At 36.0% G+C, this 26725-nt stretch overlaps 1 protein-coding gene and 1 long non-coding RNA gene across 2 annotated transcripts in view; both read left to right on the top strand.

The window, feature by feature from the left end:
• LOC125683154 (zonadhesin-like) overlaps positions 1 to 20844 on the top strand; it is a 42256-nt gene extending 21412 nt beyond the window's left edge. The window contains exons 3-8 of the mRNA XM_048923992.2: positions 17274 to 17438; positions 17783 to 17944; positions 18088 to 18228; positions 18441 to 18583; positions 19666 to 19756; positions 19941 to 20844. Coding sequence (XP_048779949.2) covers positions 17274 to 17438; positions 17783 to 17944; positions 18088 to 18228; positions 18441 to 18583; positions 19666 to 19756; positions 19941 to 20839 — 1601 coding nt within the window. The 3' untranslated portion in view covers positions 20840 to 20844. The remainder of the gene's footprint in view (positions 1 to 17273; positions 17439 to 17782; positions 17945 to 18087; positions 18229 to 18440; positions 18584 to 19665; positions 19757 to 19940) is intronic.
• Positions 20845 to 25174: 4330 nt separating this feature from the next.
• On the top strand, positions 25175 to 26143 carry LOC130046787 (uncharacterized). Its single transcript, XR_008795791.1, has 2 exons — positions 25175 to 25595; positions 25724 to 26143. It is a non-coding gene; the product is annotated as an uncharacterized LOC130046787 (long non-coding RNA).
• Positions 26144 to 26725: the final 582 nt, after the last annotated feature.

Genomic DNA, 26725 nt, shown 5'->3' with positions numbered 1-26725 from the left:
ATTATTTAAAATACAACTGTATGAGCTACTTAGATATATTATATCAATATACCAAAATAAAATCATTACCCAACGACCCAATCCCCACCCCTACCACCCCTCTGAATAAAAAAGAGGAAAATTCATACAAAAAGCCGTTATCTAACCGAGTAATGAACACTATTAAAACATGATGAATAAATCTTTTAATCAATGCTGCATGCATGAAACAAAGTTTAAAAATAATGAATTTATTCATTTATAAATTTAACTCTGTCACTAAAAATTGAAAATTAATATATATTATATATTTCAGTAATTAACACCAGTATTTAATTATTACAAACACTTTTTAACCTCAAAGCAGACACATGAATATGTAATTTTGGTGATTAAATAATTATTGGCTTGCAATAAATTGAATTACAAAATTGCATATGTTCCTCCATCTGTTTTCCAAATGTAACTGAATTACAAAATTACGCAAAAATATTTCGGTAATATTTTGCTGAAAGGAATGGGAGTAACTTTCTTCAATATAGTATATCTTCTCTAATTTCATTATAGAAAAGCCATACTACATCATAAAAATGATTTAAAAAACAACAAATAGTTTATATTAATTATGAAACATGTTTTATTTCACAGCTCTGATATATCTAAATATCGTTTCAAAACTCATATGTCATTTTAGTTTTCCGTCGACCCGCCTCTATAAAGAACATGCGCACTGTGAACGCGACGGATGCAAATAATACTGTCAATATGGCGATCTCCACGAAGAAATCGCATTGTTATACACCAATTAGTCGGGGTACAGATGTTTATTTGATGTACTCTTTATTCAAAATTTACGGTATATACCGTTTAGAAGTCGATGTACGATTCGCAATTAAATCCTCAACGTTTTGGGAATACACAACACGAAGATGACACATGACTTACTTTCATTTTTACCTCGTCATCTTTAACAGGTTGGCTATTTGTAACTCGACAAATTTTCTTCATAATATCCATTGACAGTATATTTCCAATGATATGTCTTTCTCATTTTTACATGCATTTGTTAATACGAAGTGAAATGCGTATGCATTTATGAAAATATCAGCATCGAAATAAAAATGGCTATTTTTGTATCATGCTGATTTTTCACCTCATGCGCCTCAATTTGTATCGGTAATTATAAAATAGATATTGTCTTAATAACTTGAGATATATATATATATATAAAAAGAGGATATTTTGAATCGTGTGTTGGCTTTGGATCTTGCTGACAGTCATTATTGTTTATGATATAAGTGATCGAATGTAAAACGTCTTAAAGGCGTCCAAAGGCGTCTCCATGCAAATCACGGTAGGCGTCCAAAGGCGTCATTATGGGGGTTGGATGGGGCCACAATAGGGGATCAAAGTTTTACATACAAATATATAGTTAAAATCTTCTCAATAACCACTGAGTCAGAAAAGCTGATATTTACAAGAAAACTTTCTGACATAGTGCAGATTCAAGTTTGTTCAAATCATAGCCCCCGGGGGTAGGATGGGGCCACAAGTATGGGGTGGTCAAAGTTTTACACACAAATATAGGGAAATTTAAAAAAAAATTATTCTTCTCAAGAACCATTGGACCAAAGAAGTTGACATTTACATGAAAGCTTTCTGACGTAGTGTAGATTCAAGTTTGGAAAAATCGTGGCCTCCAGGGGTAGTTGGGGCCATAATAGGGACTAAGGTTTTACATGCAAATATATATGGAAAGTCTTCAGATATGGGCCAAGGTGACTCAGGTGAGCGATGTGGCCCATGGGCCTCTTGTTTAAATTAGCGAAATGCAAGTAGGTATGTAGAGATACAATGTACATGTATCAGTAACTAGATAAAGCAGACAATAGGAACTCTTCAATTCCAGGAGATAAAATATTGTGCAATTGAAGTCTTCATTTGAACGGAAAATTTAGTGCCTATTTTCATTTTGGTATTTTTATACCTAGACGGTAAGCAATACAAAATTGATAGTGATAGAGAGTTAGTTTGATAGTCAAATCACTGATATGAAGCAAACAGCAGTGTCAAATAAGTCCACATTAATGGCTAGAACTGGCCGAAGCTGAAAGTAAATTTCCAAACATGAATTATGAAGGACTGCTCCGAGATTCGGTGAAGGCGTCAGTCCAAATATTCAGCCGAGCCGAATCTCAACCGAGATTACCTACATGTATGTTCTATGTTCATGTATGTACAATGTTCATTGGGTGTTGCTAAAACGCGGAACGGAAAATGAAACGGAAGACGGAACGGAAGGGAAAACAGAAAATATTGTATGCAATTATGTTATGAGGAGGTCAGCGTTTTGCAAAATAAAAGGTTTATCACACAAGACATAAAGATATTAAAACATTTACGATAAATGATGATCATAAGAATATTAATACGACTGTCAGTATTACATATATTTAACAAGTAAATGAATTACAAGTCTTACCAGGCATCCAGTATTATAAATGAAAAATATTAACGTTACATCGAGTGAATCAGTATGAGCTACCCAAGACTGTCCAATATAACCGTAATAGACCATGGGCCAGTAACACATTACCTCCCCCCTCTAGGGATTTTTCTACACTATAAATTTTTGAAAGTGTGTATAAAATAAAGGTAAATGAAGGTTGTTTGATAAATTTATGTTGGGGCGTTTTCAAGATATGGCCATTTGAATTTATCAAAATTCTGGCAAATCAACATGGCTGTTACGGTGTTCCATACCGCATTAAAAACGACACATTGTAAACACAAACAACGGGATAGGGACTTCCCAGAGAGGACATTTGTGAGAAATAAGTATAAAAAATAGAAAACAGTGTATTAAGGAAAGTGATACATATTTTTAAATGTCTACAAATCCATGTCTTACGAAATTATAGTGTATATTACATTCCCAAAATAACATGTACCTATTAACATGTTCAATACTAAATAAACAGTATGAAAAACTGTTCATTCCTAGATACTATAATCCATAGACCCTATCTTTATATGATATATATACAATCTTGAGTTAGTAAATATAACTTTCAACATAAAAATTGTTGTCCACATTTCCATGTCTCACACGATATATCCATATCTAATGTATGGAAGCCCATAAATGTGTATAATCAATAAAAAGAAAGCACCTGGATTTCCGATTACTTTTGAGTATACAATGCAAATATGGGGGAAACCCTGATAAATAATGGCTCGACTATTGAGAATATGACATATTACAAACAATAAACTAATTTATGAATAATTTAGATTAATAAATTGTATTAATCTACAATTGTAAAATAGATAAATATATTGTCATATGTAATATTGAACACCTTTTCAATTTTCAGCTTACTTATAAAGATGTCACATAAGACAGAGTCCCAAGAATAATAAAGGCATAGCTTGTTTACTAGCTTTAAATGGTGCCTAGCATGGTTTCTATCGCTGGTGTTATAATAATTTGATAATATTAATTAATTACTAGGAGTAAAACTTGAGCATTGACGAGTCAAGTGAACTGTAAGACCAAGAGACGTTCACTCAACCTGTGTTCACTATCGACACTTTCCCCGCCCATAAATGTCTGTTTTGTAATGAAGAAACTCAAGTACAAGGAAAAAACACAGACTTAAGTGTGTGACAAAAACAGTAGACGCCATTTAAAAAACTCTGCATACAATAAAAGTGACTATAACACAATAAATTAGTTGGTTGATTGTATATTGTTTAACGTACTGCTCGATAATTTTTCACTCATATGGAAGCGTCACCATTGCCGATGAAGGGCTGCAAAATTTAAGCCTATATGCTTGGCGCTTACGGCCATTGAGCAGGGAGGGATCTTTATCATGCCACACCTGCTGTGAAACGAGCCCTCGGTTTTTGCGATCTCATCCAAAGGACCGTCCCATTTAGTCACCTATTACAATAAGCAAAGGAGTACTGAGGACCTATTCTAATCTGGATTCCCACGGGACAATGATTTTCTTGCCCCATTATTCGCCTCTTACGAAAAGCAAAAGGTACTGAGGACCTATCCCTTCTAACCCAGATACCCAAGGGACAACTATAAGTAAAGTTCAGTATATTGATTTGGTTGCTAAAGGGGGGAATGTTTTATCCAACCTGTTGAAAAATGTACACTAAGTCCGATGATCTAAACAAGTCAGAACCTAAAATTAATATAATTCTTGAGCAACATGGAAAGGCATTTAACTTTATCCGAATATATGGAGATAAATATCGTGTAGAATTATGTGGTTGTTCTTGAGCAACATCGAAAGGCATTTGACTTTATCCGAATATATGGAGATAAATATCGTGTAGAATTATGTGGTTGAAAGTATGACAAAGATAAGAGAGAGATACTTGTCATTTATCCCGATTCATATAACAGTGATTACAAAATTGAAACCTAAATAAAAAACACAAAGAAAATTTGGTAGCAAAATTGAATTTCGGAAAACTCCAAAGGGGAACTTATATAATCTGTATGTGTTGCTACTGAATTGGGTCTGCATTTGCGTTAGCCCTTTCAAGTCAAAGAATCTGCTATGATAATCAAAAGGCAGATTTCTGATTGCCACAAAATGGCCATGCAATAACTTACCATGGCCACCTCTCCATCATCTCTGAATACATGTGTATATAATATCTCATTGCATGTCTCTCTCAAGTCGTATCAGACAATCCATCTTATTTTCAATGGCAAAAAGGTTTCCCAAATCGTACTCTCAGGACATATGTGTCTCAGCTATGGATGTCAAATGGATATTACCTAAGTACCTAACGTTTAAAATGACTATGCACCATCTGACGAGAAGTACTAAGTTAATTACACTATCAAACATGTTATGTCACTGTAGATTGATTGATTCTATCTTGCTTAACGTTCCTCTCGAGAATTTTTCTCTCATATGGAGACGTCACCAAGACCGGTGAAGGGCTTCAAATTTAGGCCTTTACTCGGCGCTTACGGCCATTGAGCAGTGAGGGTTCTTTAGCGTGACACACGGGACATCCGTTTTTAAGGTCATCTCTGAAGACTCGTGACATCCACACCTGATGCCGAGCGTTTGGCGATGGAACTGTCACTACTTGTTTTAATTAACAACTTAGGTTTGTCGCGCCGGTTGTAGAAGTTACTCACAAACTCAAGAGTTTGAAACTACTATTTGCAATACGATTACAAATTCTGGATTAATATTGCATGCAAGAATATCTCTTACTAATAACTCAGTAATTCATATAATTACCTTAATTTCAAACAAGTTACTTGATATATAAACAAGGGGTTAAGTTCTTTAATGCAAAATACATTTTTGCAAATGTCCATATCGTGTTTGTAATATTCTCGAAGTTTTTCCATTTTTAAACAATACTTTAATTACAAATTTCATGAGTTTGCCCCAAAACTTGAAAAGGTCCCCTTGCATTAATGTCAAACAATCTTTTTCACAATTCAAGGGTTACATACTTTCAAAAAATAATTGTTATCAAAGGTCCATATTATTTATAAATGATCTGAAGAACTTTTCCATTTTTCGGCGATTTTTAAATAACAAAATCATGTTTTAGCCCCAGAAGTCATAAACATCCCCAATTCTTTATATCAAACATCTTGTCAATCAAAGGGTTACATTAGTTTACATAATACTTGTTTGTAAATGTCAATGACATCTATATCGAATGTAAAGAGTTTTTTTTTCTAGTTTTCGGCTATTATTTTTGGTTTTTGCCCCCAAAATCTAAAAGGTCTCGATGTTAACAATCTAATTTATAGTTAAAGGGTTCCAGACTTTCAGAAAATAATTGTTTTCAAATGTCCATGTCATCTATATAGGATCTGAAGGTGTTTTCTATTTTTCGTCGATTTTTAAAGAAAAAATCATGTTTTAGGCCCCAAAACTCGTAAATACCCTCACTTATTTATGTCAAACAACTTTATATATAAACAAAGGGTTATATTCGTTAAAAAAATACTTGTTTGCAAATGTCAATAACATCTACATCGGATCTGAAGAGTTTTCCCAGTTTTTGGGTATGATTTTTACAAATTTCATGTTTTTTGCCCCAAAACTCGCAAACGCCCCCACGTAGAAATGTCAAACAACCTGATTTATAATCTAGGGACTATATACTTTCAAAAAATACTTGTTTGCAAATGTCAATGACATCTATATCGGATCTGAAGAGTTTTTCCAGTTTTTGGCTATGATTTTTACAGATTTCATGTTTTTTGCCTCAAAACTCGTAAACGCCCCCACGTAGAAATGTCAAACAACCTGATTTGTAATCTAGGGACTATGTACTTAAAAAAAACTTGTTTGCAAAAATCCCTAGGAGGGTCCCCCATTACCTTTACTAGCCCATGGTCTATAATGGTATAAAGCTTAGAGTGGGGATTTTGGCGGGGTTTCTAACTTTATGTAGTGCACGGGTTAGTAAGACATGCCTAATTTGATTAGTATTCCGTAAAATTCATTGGTCCGCAATATTATGAACTCAAACACTGGTCAATCAAATGTAGAGCTGAACTAAAAGTAGAAATAATTACCACCTGTACAAAATACAAAACGTTCACACTGACTCTCACATACATGTATTCAATTGGCTATGCGTATTCGTATAATACTGCTATGATTATAGCGCATAAATACGTTTTAAATAGATTACAACTGTAACCTCTAACATTGTGACTTACATTTGGATTGGTTTATTTGGATTTTGAATTTCGAATCTCGTATTTTGAATTTCGAATCTCGAATGAGCCTTCTGGGCTTTCGTACATACTGACATCAGATTCAGTATCATTTAGACGTTACATTTACAGCATCGCAATATTATGACTTCACAGTATGAAATGATGTCACATGACGAGTTCTGTGCATCAACATTGGTGCGTTCTAGATATTGACCTGCACACTCCTGCTATAGCGGTATAAATTGAAATTAATTAACCATCATATTTGCTTTATATATCTTTTAACACGTGAGGTTTGAAACTTCCCGGACTTGGGTTATTGGGGGTTGTTTTCTTGTATTGTGACATCACGCTGATGTTCCAATCTGATAAACATGTTACCATTATAAACAATACAGTTTATAAGAAAAGAAAAACATGATAAAGTAAAAACATGGTGAATATAAGATAAAACTTATGCTAATGTGGATACATATTGATGATTTAATTTTACTTATAGATCGGAATATGATTTCTGAATATACGTTCCATTAATTATCTCAGAACAGTGTGTCAATGAACAAAAAATAAATATATGAATACTTATATTTTTATTATGGCGTTTATGTCTAACGTACCGGCTGTATTTACAACACAAAAGAAACGGGCCGCCAGCATGATCAAGGGCAGGCCCCAACAAACAAAAGCATAATCAAAAGCAAATTCAACATCAACATATTCTCTTGCAAAGTCAACATTCAAAGTTAAAAAATATCAACATTCACAGTTCAAAGTTCACATCATATCAAAGAGTGCTTGACCCTGGGGAAGGGGTGCAGAGGTCAAGGACTTGTAGATTTTCACATTTCATCATAAGTTCTGACAGTGCCGCTCGTAAGCACCACAAGTTTCCTACCTTGAATGGCAATACTGGCAATCATGGCAGGAAACTCCTCCACACTGGGGTGGGGGAAGAGCGGCTCTTTGCTATAATTAAGTCGTACCGATAATGACTACTGCGGAAAGTATACAACATTGTGGCATAGTATAGCTTCTAGTCCCCCTTGGAGTGTGTTTAACAGAATGGAATGCCCTAGTTTGGATAGATGAACCCCATCACTGTGTAAAATTGTGGGCTGTGGTTTGATATCTGGATATGAAATGACACCCCCCTTCCGACTTGATTAAAGCGCTTGCAAAGGAATTAAGGCACCGGCGTGCTTCCTCCATTTTGGCCCTATTGTGGGAATATTTCCATTCAATGCGCAGTAGAACGCAAGACCATATAATCTTAGCATTGGGAAAATTTGTTTTTATAAATTTTGTAACTTTCTTAGTCTGTAACCTCAATTTTCTTATGGATGTATGGCCTAAATCGTTCCCACCGCAATGTAGTAGAATGGCGCTTGGCCAAATCTACTTAAGTATTTTAATTTATTATAAGAGCTATACCGCTGTAACCCTGCCACCATAAAGATATATTTACCCTACCGAGATTCAATCCGCAATCACCAGGCCTAAGTAGAGCTTCTGTTCGTGCCCACTTTAATATTGAGTGATCTCCACCAACCAAACGATTTGACTCTCTACAAATAAATGAACTTGGAAATTACAACTTTGGTATACGGATGTATGATATATAACAGCTTGATCGCCATCTACCAGATTTCTGAATGACATCGGATGAAAACTTCATGATTGCTAGTTCCGTACTCGCCCCAATCCTAAAAGAATGAGTTTTATACTTGCCTGACAATTGAAGTACTTTAATTGCTTTTGACAAAATAGCAGTAAATTGGTATCTAGTCAATGGGGACGAATCGAAACTACAGAAAAGGGGGCCCCGAGTAATTAGGGCGAACATTAAGAAAAACATCGATATGATAAAATGGGCATGTCGAATCTTCAACCCTAGGAATGTTAAGTACTGAACCCTTGCCCACCTGATCAGTCTTAGAATATGTAATGGTTAAACTTATTGAGCCATTTGCTGTCTAGTTTAATATCACCTCTTTGTACAACTCTTGCTGTTGAACTGGGATCGCTAACTAATTTGCCTACCCTGAGCAGCCCGTGAAAAGCTAATGAGAATGCAGCGGAAAACAAAGCAGACTCATAAACATTACTACAAATACATGGAAGCACCTAAAATATTCTAGCTAAAATATGTTTTGTTATTGGAAGCCTACTATCTGGAGTATGCCTCAAACGTTTCATACCTTGCAAAAGTTTAACAACGAAAAATTCAGAAGTAGGATCATAAATTCATTGCAATTTGCAATGATATGACAAGGCTGCCATGTATGAGCGGGCTGTGGAAAAAGCTAAACCCCTGATAGATAAATTTAACATGAATTGAACTATTGAAGCTACATGTAAGTTGGGTGGCCAATTTGGACTGATCCGGTTTTCTGAACAAAACTTGTAATACGCCTGGAGACTTGCATTGTGAATTCTGTGTGTTTTGTGATAATGAAGCGTCTAATAATTTGTTGAATTCAAACTGGAAATGAGGTTTGTGAAGGAGGAGGGATTGTCAATGGAACTGGGTCTGCTTCCGGCGCTGCATGACGAAATCTTTATCACTGCTTGCGAACAAAATAGAATCGGCAATGATGTTAAGTTTTGTGGGAATAAATTCTACACGGAATAAAATGTTATGCTGCATGCATTTCAAAACAAGGGGTCGAACCAGGGACATAACCAATTTGGATTTTGAGGACTGCTTATTTAATATGGCTACAAGGGCTTGATTGTCTATATGAAGGATGATTTTCTTATTGGCAAGCTTATCGGCCCATAAATAGACTGCCAATACGACCGGTATTAGCTCTAAAAATGGCATATCACCTAATAGGTCTTCCCAAAAGGGGGACCAACCAAGGTAGCACCATTCACCTTGAAAATAGGCCCCACAACCTCAGTTTAAAGCCCCTGAACTGTCTGTAAACAACTCTAACAAATCATCTGATGTCCATTCCTGGTCTAAGAAGTAAACTTGACCATTAAAGTTGTTTAAAAATTTTGACCATGCGCAAATATCTCCATGCATGGCTTTTGTAATACTTATATGGTGGTGAAGCTTTGTTACCCCTATTATAGCATCATATAGCCGCCTCACAAATGCACGACCAGGGAGGATAGCTCGATTGAAAAAGTTTAACTTTCCTAACAATTACTGTAGGTGTTTTAGAGTAGTCTTTTTCTGGATATGAAACCCTCAATGATGACATTAAGTTCAAGCACTTTGGGGCCTAGGATTTTAACTAACATTTGAACTGTGTCTATCTCTAAGCCCAGAAAAGTTAGGCAGGTTGTTGGACCTACCGATTTGTCATCTGCTATAGGGGAACCCCAAGTTCACGGCATATATTTTGAAATGTTGACATAATACGTTTACACCCATGAGCCTTTTGAGCAGCAAAAATAAAATCATCGAGATAGTGATCAACCGAATCAAGGTCGCACTGATTAATTGACAACCAATTCAAAAAGGTGGCAAATTCCTCAAAAACTTTACAAGATATAGAACATCCCATGAGCAGACATTTATCAAATGAATGTAATAGTTATTGTCAAATTTGTAACCCAAAAGATCAAAATCCCCAGGATATATGGGTAAAAGTCTAAATGCTGATTTTATCTCGCATTTAGCAATAAATGCTCCCTTACCAAAGCGAGCTATCATTTGGACGACTTCATCAAATGAAGTATATTGGACTGAAGTCTCATTGGGGTCTATTAATGCATTAACGCTGCAGTGGTCAGGTAAGGATAATAGAGTTATAAGCCGCCATCCTGAATTATTCCCCTTTCGTACCACCCCTATTGGCGAAATACGAAGATTGGAAATAGGCAACTCTTTGTATGGACCGCCAATCCTGCCCAATTCGATTTCCTTACAAAGTTTTTCTTTAACCTCTTGGTGGTGCTCATATGCTGATATCAAGTTGTCCGATTGTATATGTAACCTAGGCCCCAAATAATGTAAGTGAAATCCCTGGGTAAATCCTAGATATAATTTGTTTGCCACTGCTCTATTTGGATATTGATCTAAGTATTTTTTTTAAAACTGAAACTCTAATTGGCGTTTTGCCTAAATCCTAAATCTTGTTGGTTTTGAAATCGGTTTCTTGGGCGCGAAGAAATATTCGGCCTTCTATAAGTGAATGATTTACCTTGTTGCCCTCTGAAAGTGGTTGCTGAATTTGAGGCCGAAAACTGAAATTTCCCAGGGAAGCGAAAATTGTTGATGGACTTGTGTCCATTTGCTTGCGGTTGATGAACCCCTGGACAGTGCATCATGACATGCTGCCCATTACATCACAAGCATATGATCATAAAAACAAGGAAATTTGCTACAAGATCCTTTGAAGTTGAAATCATAACATTTCCCTGCGGCTGCTGGGGCTTGTTTCAAACTCAGAGTATGAGTTTCCACAGGAGATGGGGTCATATACATAAGCCAAAGTTCCGAGTTGACCTCCCCCAAGAGCTACCGGGGTTATTGGCCTTGCGAAGGCGGTACTGATTATCATACTCATACAACCACTTATAACCCCTACCAGCCCTCATTCTTACTGTTTGAATGTACTTAAGGAGGTCGATGGTTTTAGCAGGGTGTGCCTGCAAGTAGAGTGCTGCAAAAATCAACATGACATCCGTCCATTTTTCTATAGACTCTATACGTTTAGGTGTCGAGTCCCTAGTTACTATTTCCCCGAGGTTGTTCATGACGAGTTTTTTCTCCTCCCCACCCCCAAACTTTTGGTGGCAACAGAGAGACTAAATCAATGTACTGACCCTCAATAATTTTTTGCCGAGTGGCTTGCATACCTATATTGTTAATGGAAGGTGTAGGTGCCGGCATATCCATCGCCACTTGATAATTCTGTAGACCTATCGAGGATAACTCCGCACTCTGAGGTACAGCTGCCATGGCTAAATTAGCCGGGCTCGTAGCTGACATCTGAAGCTCTCCTTCCTGACCCAACTCAGCCATAGTGAGTAGTGCGGGACCCTGACTCGGCATCTCTGTTGGGGGTGGGGTGTGTGTGTGTGTGTGTGGGGGGGGGGGGGGTGTGTGTGGATACCGCCGCCTTTGAACTTGCCGACGACTTGGGCTTCGACCTCTGTGTCCTTTTTATTGTCCGAATTGGTGGCATACTCATATGCAATGAAAAGATGTAATGGTTTGATTGCCTTAAAAAGTATCAATTATTGTATTATGAATTTAGTCGATTAAGTTGCCTACTTTAATTAAATTATTTAATCAAAATTGCTACCCACGCTAACACTCGTGACACAACAGGCCTAATGTTTCAATTAAAAATCTATCAACATCGGGGTGGAATTTACCTTTAAATTCTTCGTACTACGTTTAAAATTGCAATTAATCAATCAGCAAACAATTGCATTAACTCTTGGATAGAAATTCAGCCAAAGAACTAAGTTCGTTTGGTATCATATTTGGACCCCTGAATTATTCAAAAATGAAGTACATGTTGAATCAAACTTCTACATTGTAAAATACTGACGGAGATACACTTGTCTCAAAAATAAAACGAAACTTTGAAAATGTGTCACATTTCTACTACATTGACGTGGTCAAAATACGTACGGAACACAAATTTCCGGAAAATTTCATAAAATTTAACCACTTTTGAAGATATTTGATTAGGTCCGCATAATATCACCACTTTAAAATTTTCACACATGAAACATTTATGGTTAAGCATTTCACATACAAAAAATTACGATGGTGATATTGTGCGGACCATACTTATTTCTTATTTTAACGTTCATATTTTTAGCGTTTTTACAGCATGGAAATACATGTCATGTTTATGGATGTTGTTATATATGTGTTGTTACATAAGTTTACCTATATTTTGTTTACAAAAGAAAATACTCGCCTAACACCGCATCAAATGATAAAATTCCTAAAATCAATTTAACGGGGCAATGTCACGATATGATATTAACATGTCTTCCTTTGTCAGGCGTGTGTTGTGTATTATATATTAATCATGCCATCTTACTTCCGTGTCCTGTAACTAAGCGAAATGTACACTAGTTAGGAATACTTTGATATCAATTACTTTTAATCAATGGAAATTGCATTATATGAAACATTTTGCCAAACACAAAATGCTACTATTTCTTATTAATCTATATAGCTAAATGCGTGGCAGAGCACGAGGCCGATTTATACATGTGTTTCGGTATATAGACGTCAATTTTCAAAAGTGACGTCATAATGGGTTGATAGATCATTTTGTCAACTTACATACTACGTTACCTCAGCCGGTAGAGTGTAGCTGCAATAATGTAGCCCTATCCAATTTTTTTTTTATTCTGACGTTTTCGGGATAGGGCTACAATTCCATAGGATCTCCGTAATGGTGCAAAATAATTTTATGAATAACCGATAATAAACTCTGTGTATTAGTCCCAAATGTTGTTTACACCAAAAGGAGTACCAACTTTGTGCTCGGGCATGTCTAATAAAGGTGTTTTTCATTAAATATAATGTACAGCATGCAAAATTCTTCGTCTGCTCCGCCATGCTTGTTATCGCGAGATCTCGTAGGTGGATCTAATGAAAGTCTAAACATTGACAATCAGCGCGAAAATGTAGTTACTCGAGCCACTTCGACAAAGAAAGGAAAATCATATTGTTGCAGAAAGAATTTACACTCTGCTGTTCGGTTTTTAACTTGATATTAAATTCAAACCTTTTCAATACCGACGAAATAGCTTTCGCCTCCATACTTGTCCATTGATGTAAATACTACCTTATATGGCATATGCAAATGACTTGACAATCGGAAGTTGAAACTTCAGTACATCAAACATGGCGCACAAATATGAATCGAGAAATTGGAATTTATCGAAATTGTTGAAAACGGTAGAATAGAGCCTCACAAATCTAAAGTTGAAGGTTGTAAATTTATATATTGACTAAGAAACACAGAATATCATTTTATTTACGTAAAGAAAGTCAGGAAATGTTTAGAATGAGCGCAAATGTTGCGGGAGTGAATCACTCCCGCATTTGCACCATTACGGAGATCCTAAGGAGTTGTAGCCCTCTCCCAAAAAAAAAAAAAAAAAAAAAAAAAAATCAGAGAGGGCTACATTATTGCAGCTAGGTAGAGTGTAGTGGAAACGACCAATATGAAGATTTTTTTTTTTTATTTAAAGTAGAGCTATTTCAATGTAATTCTTATCTACTTTCTATTTAACTTTACAGTGCATATGCCGTCGTGCTATACGACTATATTTAGGCCTAGGCCTATATCTGCAGCATTTGTATTGTTATAATTTTTTAATTACCCCAGGATTCGTAACGTGTTACCCTTTCGTGAATATTAGTATATTACCTATTTTATTACAGACATGTAGGATCGTTTTTTCAAGGGGGAGCGGGGAGCCGGAGAAGTTGACTTCACTATGTCTAAAAATAATACTTGTAAAATTCAGTGAAACAAAAAGCCAACATGTTCTTCAAAATCCTAATTTGTGGGGTGGGGGAGGGTTAGGGTTGACATACATCAAATATATTTTCATTAAATATATTATTGATTAAAGTTTACGTTTTCCCTAACTTCTAGTTCTTCATTCCGGGGGGGGGGGGGGGGGGGGGGGGGGGGGGGGGGGGGTTGCTCCCTTCTATACATGAATTCATTTCATAACTTCTATTAGTACTACTTCGAAACTGCATTCTTACCATTCACTATTACTTTTTAAAAAGTGGCCTAGGGAAGTCACCAAATATATCTTTACTACAAAAATATACGTTGTTAAGAAAGCACCCCCTATTTTATGTGCCTGTATCATACATCGTTTTGTGTTATACACGGATAAATTGTTGTTCAAGTAGTAGAGCACGATTTTCACGCACAGGGAGACCATTACATCCATCCGCCGTTGACGTAACATTTATATTGGCGTGTGCAAAATACATCGCATATCTAAATCATGCGCGGATCTAAAGTGGGGTCACCGGAACACCACCCCGGCCTGGAATTGAAGTTATTACATCTGTGCGCTAAGCAATAAGGACAGAACTAGATCACGATATTAATATCATGAAACTGGAACATTGTTTAATATCCTTCTTCCATTTACAATTTACATTATTACCGGTGATTAATTTTCTTTATAGTCATTTTTTATTATATATATACTGCCGTAAAATGGCTGAAATAATACCAATACGATGTAAAACCATAAACAATACTCTACATGTAGGATTAAAAGTATAGATTATAATTTAAACCTTTCACTAGTTAATGACAACAAACTGCTGGATAATACAAACCTTTGACTGACGGTATTATATATGGCAGTGAATTGTCATAAAAGACAATTTACTTGTGTACAATTCAAACTGTCACTACTTCATTCATTATTAGAAACTGACTGAACAGGACTAAATCAGACATGTAGCAAGAGGTGTGTGTGTGTGTGGGGGGGGGGGGGGGGGGGGGGCTGTCTTAATGTACGATCCTCTCCCATGCGGACCTCGGACGCGGTTTGAGACGATAATACTGATTTATAATTCAAACTGTTACAATTGCGTAAATACCAATGCATTGAAAGATGTGTTGTATATAAAGAAGTATTTATCATATATTTTTAAGTAGATACACGTGCATTTGCTAAAATCTTGAATCTTAAAATCCCGCAAGATTATTTTTAGTTATTCTTTTCATTGTGATAGTGTTGAATACGTGTGCAGTACATTCTTAATCCCAATGTAATGTTTTTTTGTTTTTTTTCAAGACATTTTAATATTTCTTCTCACATTACTTTGAATGAATTTCATGTTATTTTCACTATATCCAATGTAGCATTGTTTAGTGTCTTCGCTGAATACCTTTAGTGTTCTTGGAGGGGAATTTGAATATGGTGTATATATACACATAAGTATAGTTTCATGTACCCACTCACCATGTATACAATTGATATGCATTTAATTCATATTTAAACAATGCAATTTAATCCAAATGTAAAGACACAAATATGTGCTGAATGATAAAAAATTAATTGAATATGGGTTACTATACAATTACTAAATACCGTTACACAAATTCGTCATTCAAATCGTAGCATACGCCACATTTGAATCATTTACAAATCATGAATTCATGAAAACTTTCGGAGTGAGTCATCCCGTGGGGATCTGGGTTAGAATATAGGTCCTTGTCGTAAGAGGCGACTAAATAAGACGGTCCTTCGGATGAGACCGCAAAAACCGAGGTCCCGTGTCACAGCAGGTGTGGTACGATAAAGATCCCTCCCTGATCAATGGCCATAAGCACCGAGAATAGGCCTAAATTTTGCAGCCCTTCACTGGCAGTCTCCATATGAGTGAAATATTCTCGAAAGGGACGTTAAACAATATTCAATCAATCAATCGGAGTGAGTCAATTAAACTTTTCAAATAATAATCACAGTACACTGATACGGCACTTTATGCAACAACGAAACGGTCCCGGAATCAGCCTAAAAAGGTGCAGTCCCCACACGTGGTTGCAAAGCGTTGCGCGAATGACGACGCTATGTACCAAAAAGTATCGTTACACTGTGCATACCTTCGCCATTTCTGCCACTGTATATAACATACCCTCTCGTTATTATATACCGTACCGTATCAATGCACTTTTAATTTTGCCAAAAAATAATAATAATAAGACACAGCCTTCTTGTTCATGACGTCGCATAAAGTAACGTCAAAATGGCACAAAGTTATCGTAAACTATACTGTATTTACGTTTGTATTATATGAAAATAAAGCTTCTAACGGACATACGATAGTCATTTTATAAAAACATATACCTTATTGAAGAACTTTGAGGGATATCTTTTAATTTGAACACGGGGCCAAATTTGGCCCCAAACGCACTGAGTCCTTTGTACCTAATTTTACAGACCAAAAACCTTTGATTTCATCACCGACCTGATATGATGCTGTAAGTTTGGAAAAGGAAGAGGCAGACAAAGCGCCGCTGCTTATATATAGCGCAAGGGTAAATAATCAGAATGGACTTCGGTGCATTAGACAAATGGGGAATAACTGCGTATTGTACTGTCTTCGATAAAACCATCTAATTCATATGCGAATTAGATGTAAGTATTATTGTTTTTGTCCCTTTCGTCAAATCAGCACATTTCTTCAATACCTTCCACAAATAAACAAACAACTATAACATGGGGGCATGTTTAATCAAAGTAATATGTCGTATGGTGTCTGCTACTTGTAAACAATCATTATGGGAGACTTTGATTTAAACTATTATTTCGATTATCATTTGGAGGAAACTAGAGATATAGAGGCTGTACAATGTAGATAGGAAACTTTAGAACAAATATTTAGGCCTAGTACAGATGCTGAATTTTCAAGCAGTGAGGTTTCAATTTGTGCTTATCTCTCCACATCACATAAAGAAGCAGCACATGAAAGGAAGCAAGTATTGCAGACAGAAGGAAAGGGATAGTTTACAGCGTAAAGAATATATACGATTATGGTAACAAGATGTATATAACTAAATGAAATCATATCATATATTTGTAGCCCCTGGTTGTCCATCTGTTGAAAATATCAAAAACGGTCATGTCAAAAGATCGCATACTGGTTCTGTAGTGGAGATCATCTGTTATAATGGAATGACGATACAAGGGGTAGCGCTACTGACATGCGACGGACAGAGGTGGAATTCAGCCATTCCGAAATGTGTTGGTGAGTAATTTGTACTTTCTTACAGATGGTGTAACGGTTATGTTCTCGATCCCGGTGGTTACTTCAAACCTAACACAATTTGAAATAGGTGTTGAATATTCTTTTGCAAAGCACCCAGCAATAGTATGAAAAGTTACGAGTCTCTTTCGCGGATATGACCTTAACAATGGAGGTCACGGTAGGCATTATCACGATAAAGAACCGTCACAATTGATGGCACTTCACCTATAGCATGTACTGTCCCTATATGAGTGAAAAATTATTGATCACACACACCCCAGCCACCTTCATGTATTTACCTGGGCGACACTCAGTATACTTCGTATCTACTGTTTGGTATTTAGAACCCTTTGAGATAGAGAGGTGTGATTTTGAATCCAATAAGTTCTGTGGTTGGATCCAGGACCATGCCGATGATTTTGATTGGACACTTCACAGTGGACAAACAACAACGGGAAGGACAGGGCCCTTCGCAGACCACACTCTTGGACCCCACTATACAACTGGTATGACATATCAATGGACCTACTATTGGATTTTAAATCAAATAAATTTGCAAATAGATTTTATGATATGTCAATGCAATAAGCGTTATTCAGTAGCAATTGGGAATTCTTAATGTTCCTATGCTTTATTTTCTCCTCTGTAGGTCATTACATTTATATTGAAGCATCCACTCCAAGAAAACCCGGTGATAAAGCTCGTTTACTATCACCTTGGTATCCTACTGACAGGGGGAATCAATGTTTCCACTTCTGGTACCATATGAATGGCCCTAATGAAATGAATGGTAACACTGAATTCGTTTTCAATTTCATTAGCAAATAATTCTAAAATCATGTGGTGCGTTTAAATTTTTGTGTATAATGCATTTCGAACGTTTTCTTGTTTTTATTTGACATTGACTATGTCAATTTGAAATTCCTCTCTATATGATGAATTTTAAAATTTAAAAAAAAAATCATAATCAAAATCTGAACATTAAATTAACGATTTTTACAGCTGTGGGTACCCTGAAAGTTTTGCTTCGGACCGGATTCGGAAAGAACCTCCAAGAAATTGTATTATTTACAATGTCTGGAAATCAAGGAGAAAATTGGAAATATGGAAAGTTCAATATACCCACTTGTACAAAAAAGTTTCAGGTACATGAATACCTGGCTTATGTTTGCTTCATTAGCTAAATAACTTCTTAATTTCGTTCACATAACATTTATTATGCATGCAACAAAAATTGAAAACGATATTATTCATATCTAGTGATTAGTCATCCAAAAATTACTTTGTTAAACACCACTCTGATTCCACGCACAAGTACTCTGGAATTGAAATTAAAAATATGCTGGAGTTCCTCATTGACAATATCTTCGTAGTCTTTGGTGATCAGGTATTCCAACAGTATATCGGATTTCCATTGTTAACTGACCTGTTTTTATATTTATATCAAGCATAATTTATTCAAAAACTTCTACGTGAGAAGAAAAAAAAATGCATTGCTGTGGCCTTCAATGCGACATTTAGATATATCGACGACGTATCATCTATCAACAATGCTAATTTTCATTCATATGTCGATTCGATATATCCCTGTGAACTCGAAATAAAAGACACCACAGAGTCGTCCACTTTTGCTTCATACTTAGATATTTCATTGAAAAAATGTATTATTGGCAAACTAACAACTCAACTTTATGATAAACGGGATGATTTCAGCTTCTCCATCGTGAACTTCCCATATTCATATAGTAATAATCCATTATCACTTGCATATGGTGTTTATATCTCTCAACTGATTCGATACGCAAGAGTTTGTACTGCGTTTGATAAATTTTCAAATCGAGGCAGGATACTGACAAGCAAGTTGATGGTGCAGGGGTTTCAACAGTCTCATTTAAAGTCAGCATTTCTCAAATTCTATGGTCGTTATAACAATCTAGTTTGCCAATACAATCTATCTTTGGGTTAAATTCTGCCTGACTTGTTTCATACCGATTGTTAGGCCCTTCTTGGCGCACTGATTTTGACTATGGTTAACTCAGGTTACCTGATCAAGATATATGGCTCATGGCGGATGTGACCAGTCGACAGGGGATGATTACTCCTCCTAGGCACCTGATCCCACCTCTGGTATATCCAGGGGTCCGAGTTTGTCCAACTCTCTATTTTGTATTACTTATAGGAGGTATGAGATTGATCACTGTTCGTTATCTTCACATTCATTCAACAGATTGTGTTTGAAGCCACACGCCTGCATAGTTATGCGAGTGACATTGCGGTGGATGATTGGAACATGTTACCATGTAACACCCCTAAACTCTGTAGGTAACGACATGATGATAAGATTTAAGCTTTTAATGCACTTGATATTCTATGAGAAATTCGAATTTTCTTTGGTGGATGTTATTTATAACGACAAAAAATATCCCTCTTATTTTGAAATTGAACAATTTTCACTATACCTTTGATATGAACACAAGTTCATGTGAGGATATTTTGTTTTAGCTATTAGTGATCCTTCTGCGCAGTCAGCATGGCATATGGCAACTGACAAAGGAATATCAACACCTCAATTTGTTATGCTAAAGAACGTAAAACACTCAACCAGGATCACTACAGCACACACTGTCAACAGGAAGATCACAGCGAGATCCAGCGATGACAATATTTCCTCAGTGACGGACTATAGTATCACAGATACTTATTACAATCAGACATCAACCACTCCAAAGCATTATGATTTATCGTTGTCTACAAACAATCAAGGGACTCACACTTCATCGACAGTTATGAGTACATTACTGAAAACTGTAGATAATCTCCAAAGCACCAACAGTAATGTAACTGCATCTACAGACGAGACTCTGTCCTACAGAACATCAACACAAAACACCAATAAATCGTCATCAGAGCCAGTCTCTGCAAGTACCCATAAATCGTCAGAGACAATCACCTCAAATACCCATAAACCGTCAGAGTCAATCACTCCAAGTACCCATGAATCGTCAGAGTCAATCACTCCAAGTACCCATAAATCGTCAGAGACAATCACCTCAAATACCCATAAATCGTCAGAGTCAATCACTCCAAGTACCCATAAATCGTCAGAGTTAGGCTATAGCTACGCTGGACGAAATAATAGCACTGTTTTAAAGGAACGAGCTTCTACAACTCCAAAATCATCATCCAAATTTAATTCATTCTACAAGAAATTCGATACAGTGTTTACTGGCGAGGCTATTGTGAACATGTGTATAGGATTGGTTGTCGTCTGTTTGTTTACAGTGATTCTTATTGTTCTGGGTTGTATCTGCAGGAGACAACAAAAACTACACAGCGCCAAATATGAGGAACTGAAGCTATTTGTAGAAACACACTATAGAAGAAAATATATAACCGTATAATCTTACAGTCTTGTTCAGTATTTCACATTTGCAGATTGATTTATACATCATAGGTAGTATAGCCGACGTATGGGGGGGGGGGGCTAAACAATGGGGCTATTGTGTGAGAGAACAATGGGAAGGACAATGGGAGGATTATCCCCTAACAATAGAGGTGGGCCTCCTCATGACCTTAAGGAGAGGACGTCACCATGACCTAGTTTAGAACCCCTCGTACAATGGAAGAGGTGATGGTGGAGTTCAAGGACGTCCATGGATTGGTGGCAAACAATGGGGGATTGAAAACTCAATATAAAAGGTCATTTCATTGTCAAGATTTGTTTATTATGGCTAATACCCAGGAGTCCATGAACAGGCTAGTATACTACTACAGATTTTTATCCGCTCTTTGAACGTCGATGTGTACATCTCTGTATGTTACAGGCGATATTTAAATCTATACGCCGTTCCCCATAATCTCACTCATTAAACTTTTACACAAGAGTAAAGAATTTTACTACGATATCAATGATCCGACAATGTAGGGGATCACTGCTGCGTAAAGGTTTTATGAAAGTCCCAGATCGGGACCCACGTCTTTGGTGTACTGTGTGCTAATCATCTCTAAAAACCTGGACGGGGAACGGAAACACGCCGATTAAGGATCCAAAACGGTCCTTTGTGATTCCCCACAGTGTAATCCATACATACACATCACTGGACCTACCAAGGAGACGAACCCCCGATAAAAATGGTATTTTGTATTGAGTTTTCAATCCCCCATTGTTTGCCACTCATCCATGGACGTCCTTGAACTCCACCATCACCTCTTCCATTGTACGAGGGGTTCTAAACTAGGTCAGGGTGACGTTCTCTCCTTAAGGTCATGAGGAGGCCCACCTCTATTGTTAGGGGATAATCCTCCCATTGTCCTTCCCATTGTTCTCTCACACAATAGCCCCATTGTTTATTCCCCCATACGTCGGCTATACTACTATCATAATAATCATTCTGCCTTTGTTTTGTGGTCAACAGAGAGTCACTACAAAAAACAGCTCTTTAGAGAGGCTGTAGAAGTTTCCTTATACTGTCCGCTACACTGCAGAACCCTTAAAAAGGTTCGCACTTGAGATTTGGAGTAATGTCAATTTTTTTGGAAGTGAATTATTGATTTCTACATTGAAGGAAAATTAGGAAATTTAAAAGAAAAACTGGGGTCGGAATCTTTGTTATTGAGCTACAGTGTTCTAAACATGACTTTTTCACTTAAAATTGACACAAGATTTCTTCAATATTAAACTTGATTTTTCTATTGTGTCAACACAACATAAAGTAATCATTACATAAAATAGACACATGATTATGTCTTCTAACAATACAGATACAAAGTTTAATACAAGTTATGGAAATAAATAATGACACTTTTGTACTTGAGATGTGAAAAAAAATTCATATTATAAAATTTGAGAGTTTAAAAGGACATATTAGGAGTAATGTCAATTTCTAAAATTTCGCGTAACTGAAAAAAGTGGGGGGTGGATATAAACTTTTTCAATTATTAGCGAAAATACTGAATTTTTATACAAAATTTCGAGTGAATTAATATAGACTTTTTTTTAAGAATCCGTGTTCTATTTGGAAAAATATATCAGCCAAATTTGATAAATTACAACATTTGAACTAGTTCTAAGTCTCAATTACTTTTATCATAAATTATAAAACTGAAATACACGTATAGGAGTATAAAGATAGAAGATATATTAAATGAAACAGAAACTGTGATATCATGCAGATTTAGAACTTTTTGATTAATCGATCGTCCCGCCACAAAATATAGTCCCTGCCATACCTTTTCAAAATTTGAATTGACATAATTTTTTTCAAATGGATAGGGTTCAGTAATAGATGTACAATATGTTTGCACCAATGAGATCAGTATTGAACCACTAAATACTTAGTTGTAGCATCCTGCGCAGTTGTGCGTAAAAGCTCAGGAGCCAACTTCCTTAAACACAATTATTTTCACTAAGTAAAACCTATGCCGTGCGATCGACTTGCGACATATGTGTCTCATACGCTTGACACACTACTCTATTGAAAACGTACCGAGAGTGTCATTTTTGTTGATGATTGCCAATAATTACTGTTATCATGCTGTTTGTGCTGATAAGTTCTGATAATATACAGTTATTGACTGGGCTCGAGGACAACAACTGTTTTGTTTGACCCAAGAACGGATTTGTTACACGAAGCCGTAGGCTGAGGGCAACAGGTCCGTTCAAGGGTCAAACAAAACAGCTGTTGTCCGAGGACACAGTCAATAACTGTTTTGTTCATTTCTTAGGTTGTTTTGCTAGATGCACATAATGGTTTGTTGACTTTGAACGGGACAGTGTGATTGTGTACATTTATCACCGATTCCACTAGTTTATACCCAATATCCTAATTGGTAATTATATTTTTTGTGTATCTGCTCTGCTTTTCATCTAATAAATTCTGTATTTCATCATCAGTCATACTGTATCAGTGAACATTGCCTTTACGTATACAAAGCAGCAGACCAAGAATCACGTGACTTGCGTCTATATCAGCTTTAACAAGAATAAAATAGAAATAAGTAAACTTCATTTTATACAATTGATTCTAGAAAAAGATGAACAAATATATTTTTATGTTCTTTGTTGCAGTCAGAACACCGTCAAGTAGTAATCATAATCATTTATTGAGTTTCAACCTGTTAAATATGTAACGGGAACCAGTCTGTTTCCGACCGCAAAGTGCACTCATTTTGCCCAAAGCATAAAAACTATCAAGTACCCCTAAACTCTGTACTGAAGGGTGTAATACTAAGGGTCAGACTACGTCCGCTGACAATGTCAATTTACAATGACTGGTCCTGTTTTTGTTCAACCCAGGTTCAGATATAAGATTCCTAGATTATGATCAACACCTTGGAATAAGAAGAGAGTTTGAAAGTTTTAACAGATCGTTTATTATAATATAATACTGAATAATTTGATTGACAACAAATAACAAATAAGTTTTCAAAAATAATCTCCAAAAATGTAAACAAAATAGAAAGGTAAATGGGTTAGAAAACGAAGATGAATTGACCACTGAGTAATTAATAACCAAAATGAATTTAAATAACAAAAATAAATAAGGCGAAAATGAAAATATTATGGCCTAAAAAATATCAAAGGAGAAGGTAATAGGCTTCCATACAACACCTAACAAACCCTAAAGATATGGTGGCTCGCTATACCAGTAAAACTGTATGTAAATTCCTAAGTATCAAAAAGGCACTAAGCTCAGTAATTTCTCTACATAAAAAAACAACTACAATGCTATATAAGGTAAAGTTGTTAAGGGATATCTAATTCAACCTTGAACCAGTCTGACTCTTTCCAGGGACTAAATTACATCTTAAAGAATTTAGACTATTTCCTAAACAGGTAAAAAATAAATTTGCACGAGCAGTCCGGGATTTAACCCAAGAGAAAAATCACTGTCATGATCGTGTGCAGGATTGGACAAAACAAGATGGCAGACGGGATTTCCAAACAAAGGTAGGCTCTTAAAACTCTTCATTTTACCGACTTATTAGACGACGAATTTCTGAATTTAAAACACTGCCTGGCCAGGGACACATCATTAAGTTGATTGGTTGTTGGAATTCTTACTCATATACACGTACAACTCTAAATTCATTGATCGAAGTTGACGATGTTGCCTCGATAGAATTCGAAGCGGGTGAAGATGTTTCTAATCATGTTTTCATGCATTTTACAGGTTGGGAACACTTCCCCTATAGCGAGATATTCTCGCTAAAACGCGATTATCCCTCTCTAGCGAGAATGAATATATCGCGTACAACAGAGAAAAACACACGCGGAGTACATCTTTTCGTGATTCACGTGAAAAGAAGAAAAAGTGCTAAAATGTTTGATACTTCTGCAAATATACGAATCAAAACAAAAACACTCATGATGTGTATTGGATTTCAGACTGCTTCCCTCTTACGCAGCAACTTTGATATGCAATATCATACTATGTTGTCAATTTCATAGAAACAATTCGCATCATGTTGAGTGCGTGTCGCACTTATTCAGCGTTGCACGGGATTTGCCATTATTTTCAATAAAGACGTCAAAACTCCTGTTTATGGTAATGTTTATTTCTCGCTAAAGAGGGATAATCGCGGCGAGAATATCTCGCTATAGGGGAAGTGTTCCCAACCTGTTTTAAGAAAGATACTTTAGATAAAATAGACTCTGCACATATCTTTTGATGAAAACTTGAACCAGTGTATGCGATTTGTCCCTTAAATTGTCTTCGTTAGATAGATATCTTGACTTGAACATTTGCTAATGTGCAGGATTGGACTATGGTCGTTTCCACGATAAACGTGCCGGATTGGACCTCGATTTTGGTTCAGGATTGGACCCTCTTTTTATCTTTATTTTCAAAATCCTTTATATTTTCGAATCTCGACTTCACTTTATCATGTTTTAGTTTGATTAATGTAGCTTATTAGATTCTCAGACATTTCCATGACCATGGTGTATTTTGAATTTTTTTTACTGTTATCAAATTACATCGTCGTTCAAGTTCCCAACGACGACAATTGCTACTGTAAAAATATCCATTCGCTATCTCCTTGAAATTGAACCAATATAACAGATATATACATGAATCATCAATCTTTGCTTACGACAGATGTAACGTTGACTGTTCGTATCCAGGATATATAAGGCCATTTTGACCTATAAAACACGTGAGAAATTATCATCATTTTATAATCCTCTATAACAATATAAATTCGACGTTTCCTGAATTCAATTAACCCGCTTACATATTCCCTAATTCCAAACTCTGTTATATAGATTTTCTTCTTTGTTTCAGGTATCAAGCCCTAGAACTTCATTCCATGAGATGGGTACACTTCGAATGTGAGAAATTTGTGGTGTGGAATTCAAGACCAATTCTGAACTGCGTAGGCATGTGAAAAGGAAACATCAATCAGAGAAATTGTCCCCGTTTGTGACCAGTGCAACATACGCTTTTGCACATTATAAAAGAAACATGAAGTAAAAAAAAAAAATACATTGTTTTCTGAATACACGAGGTGCATACATATACCATGGCAGCCGTTTTATATATCCGTTTATGTACATTATGAAACGATTATTTTTACGGTATTATGCTTTGTTTTACAGAGATACTACTAATCTTTTACATTGCATTTTACACATGTTGATTTGTCATTTCATTGAACCAGAAGTGTTCTAAGTTTTATTTGTTATTAAATATATTTCAATGTTATTGCGTTTGTATTGAACTGATAACAACTAGTGAAAAAATGTATTGAAGAGTAACCTCTCATCTGAGCAGCAAATATTGAAGAAGAAAAAACACGTGCACCATGGACAAAACTGCTTTTCATTTAGGTTCATATTTCAGCTACAGGAGTGATATTGCGAATTTCTGAGAAAATGTTCTTTTTATTTTCTTTCATTAGTATATGTACTCTAAGGTTGAATTCAATGTAATTACAAGAAACGAAAGGTTTTAAAATACAAAAATGCTGATATTTACTACATTCCAACAAACACTTTCACCTTAAGTAATTATCTTTGTAAGTGAGTTGGCCTCGATATCTTGCACGACATATGCACTCAATATCATTAGAATTAAAATGATAGGGAAATTTTTCAATAGATAATAAATCCCACTTTAACAATCAAAACTGGTTCCAGCAGAAGCATACATATGAAAGGCACAAGTGAATGTGGACAGATGATTAAGTATTGAAAACATGAATACCTCAACATCTTATTGTCTTTATTGTTATTGAACAGCTTTGTGAAATGTAAACCATCATGCCTGAAGAGATCATTATACGTC

The sequence above is a fragment of the Ostrea edulis genome, chromosome 6 (genome assembly GCF_947568905.1).
Source record: "Ostrea edulis chromosome 6, xbOstEdul1.1, whole genome shotgun sequence".
Taxonomy (NCBI): Eukaryota; Metazoa; Mollusca; class Bivalvia; order Ostreida; family Ostreidae; genus Ostrea; species Ostrea edulis.
This window is presented reverse-complemented; position numbering and strand designations above follow the sequence as displayed.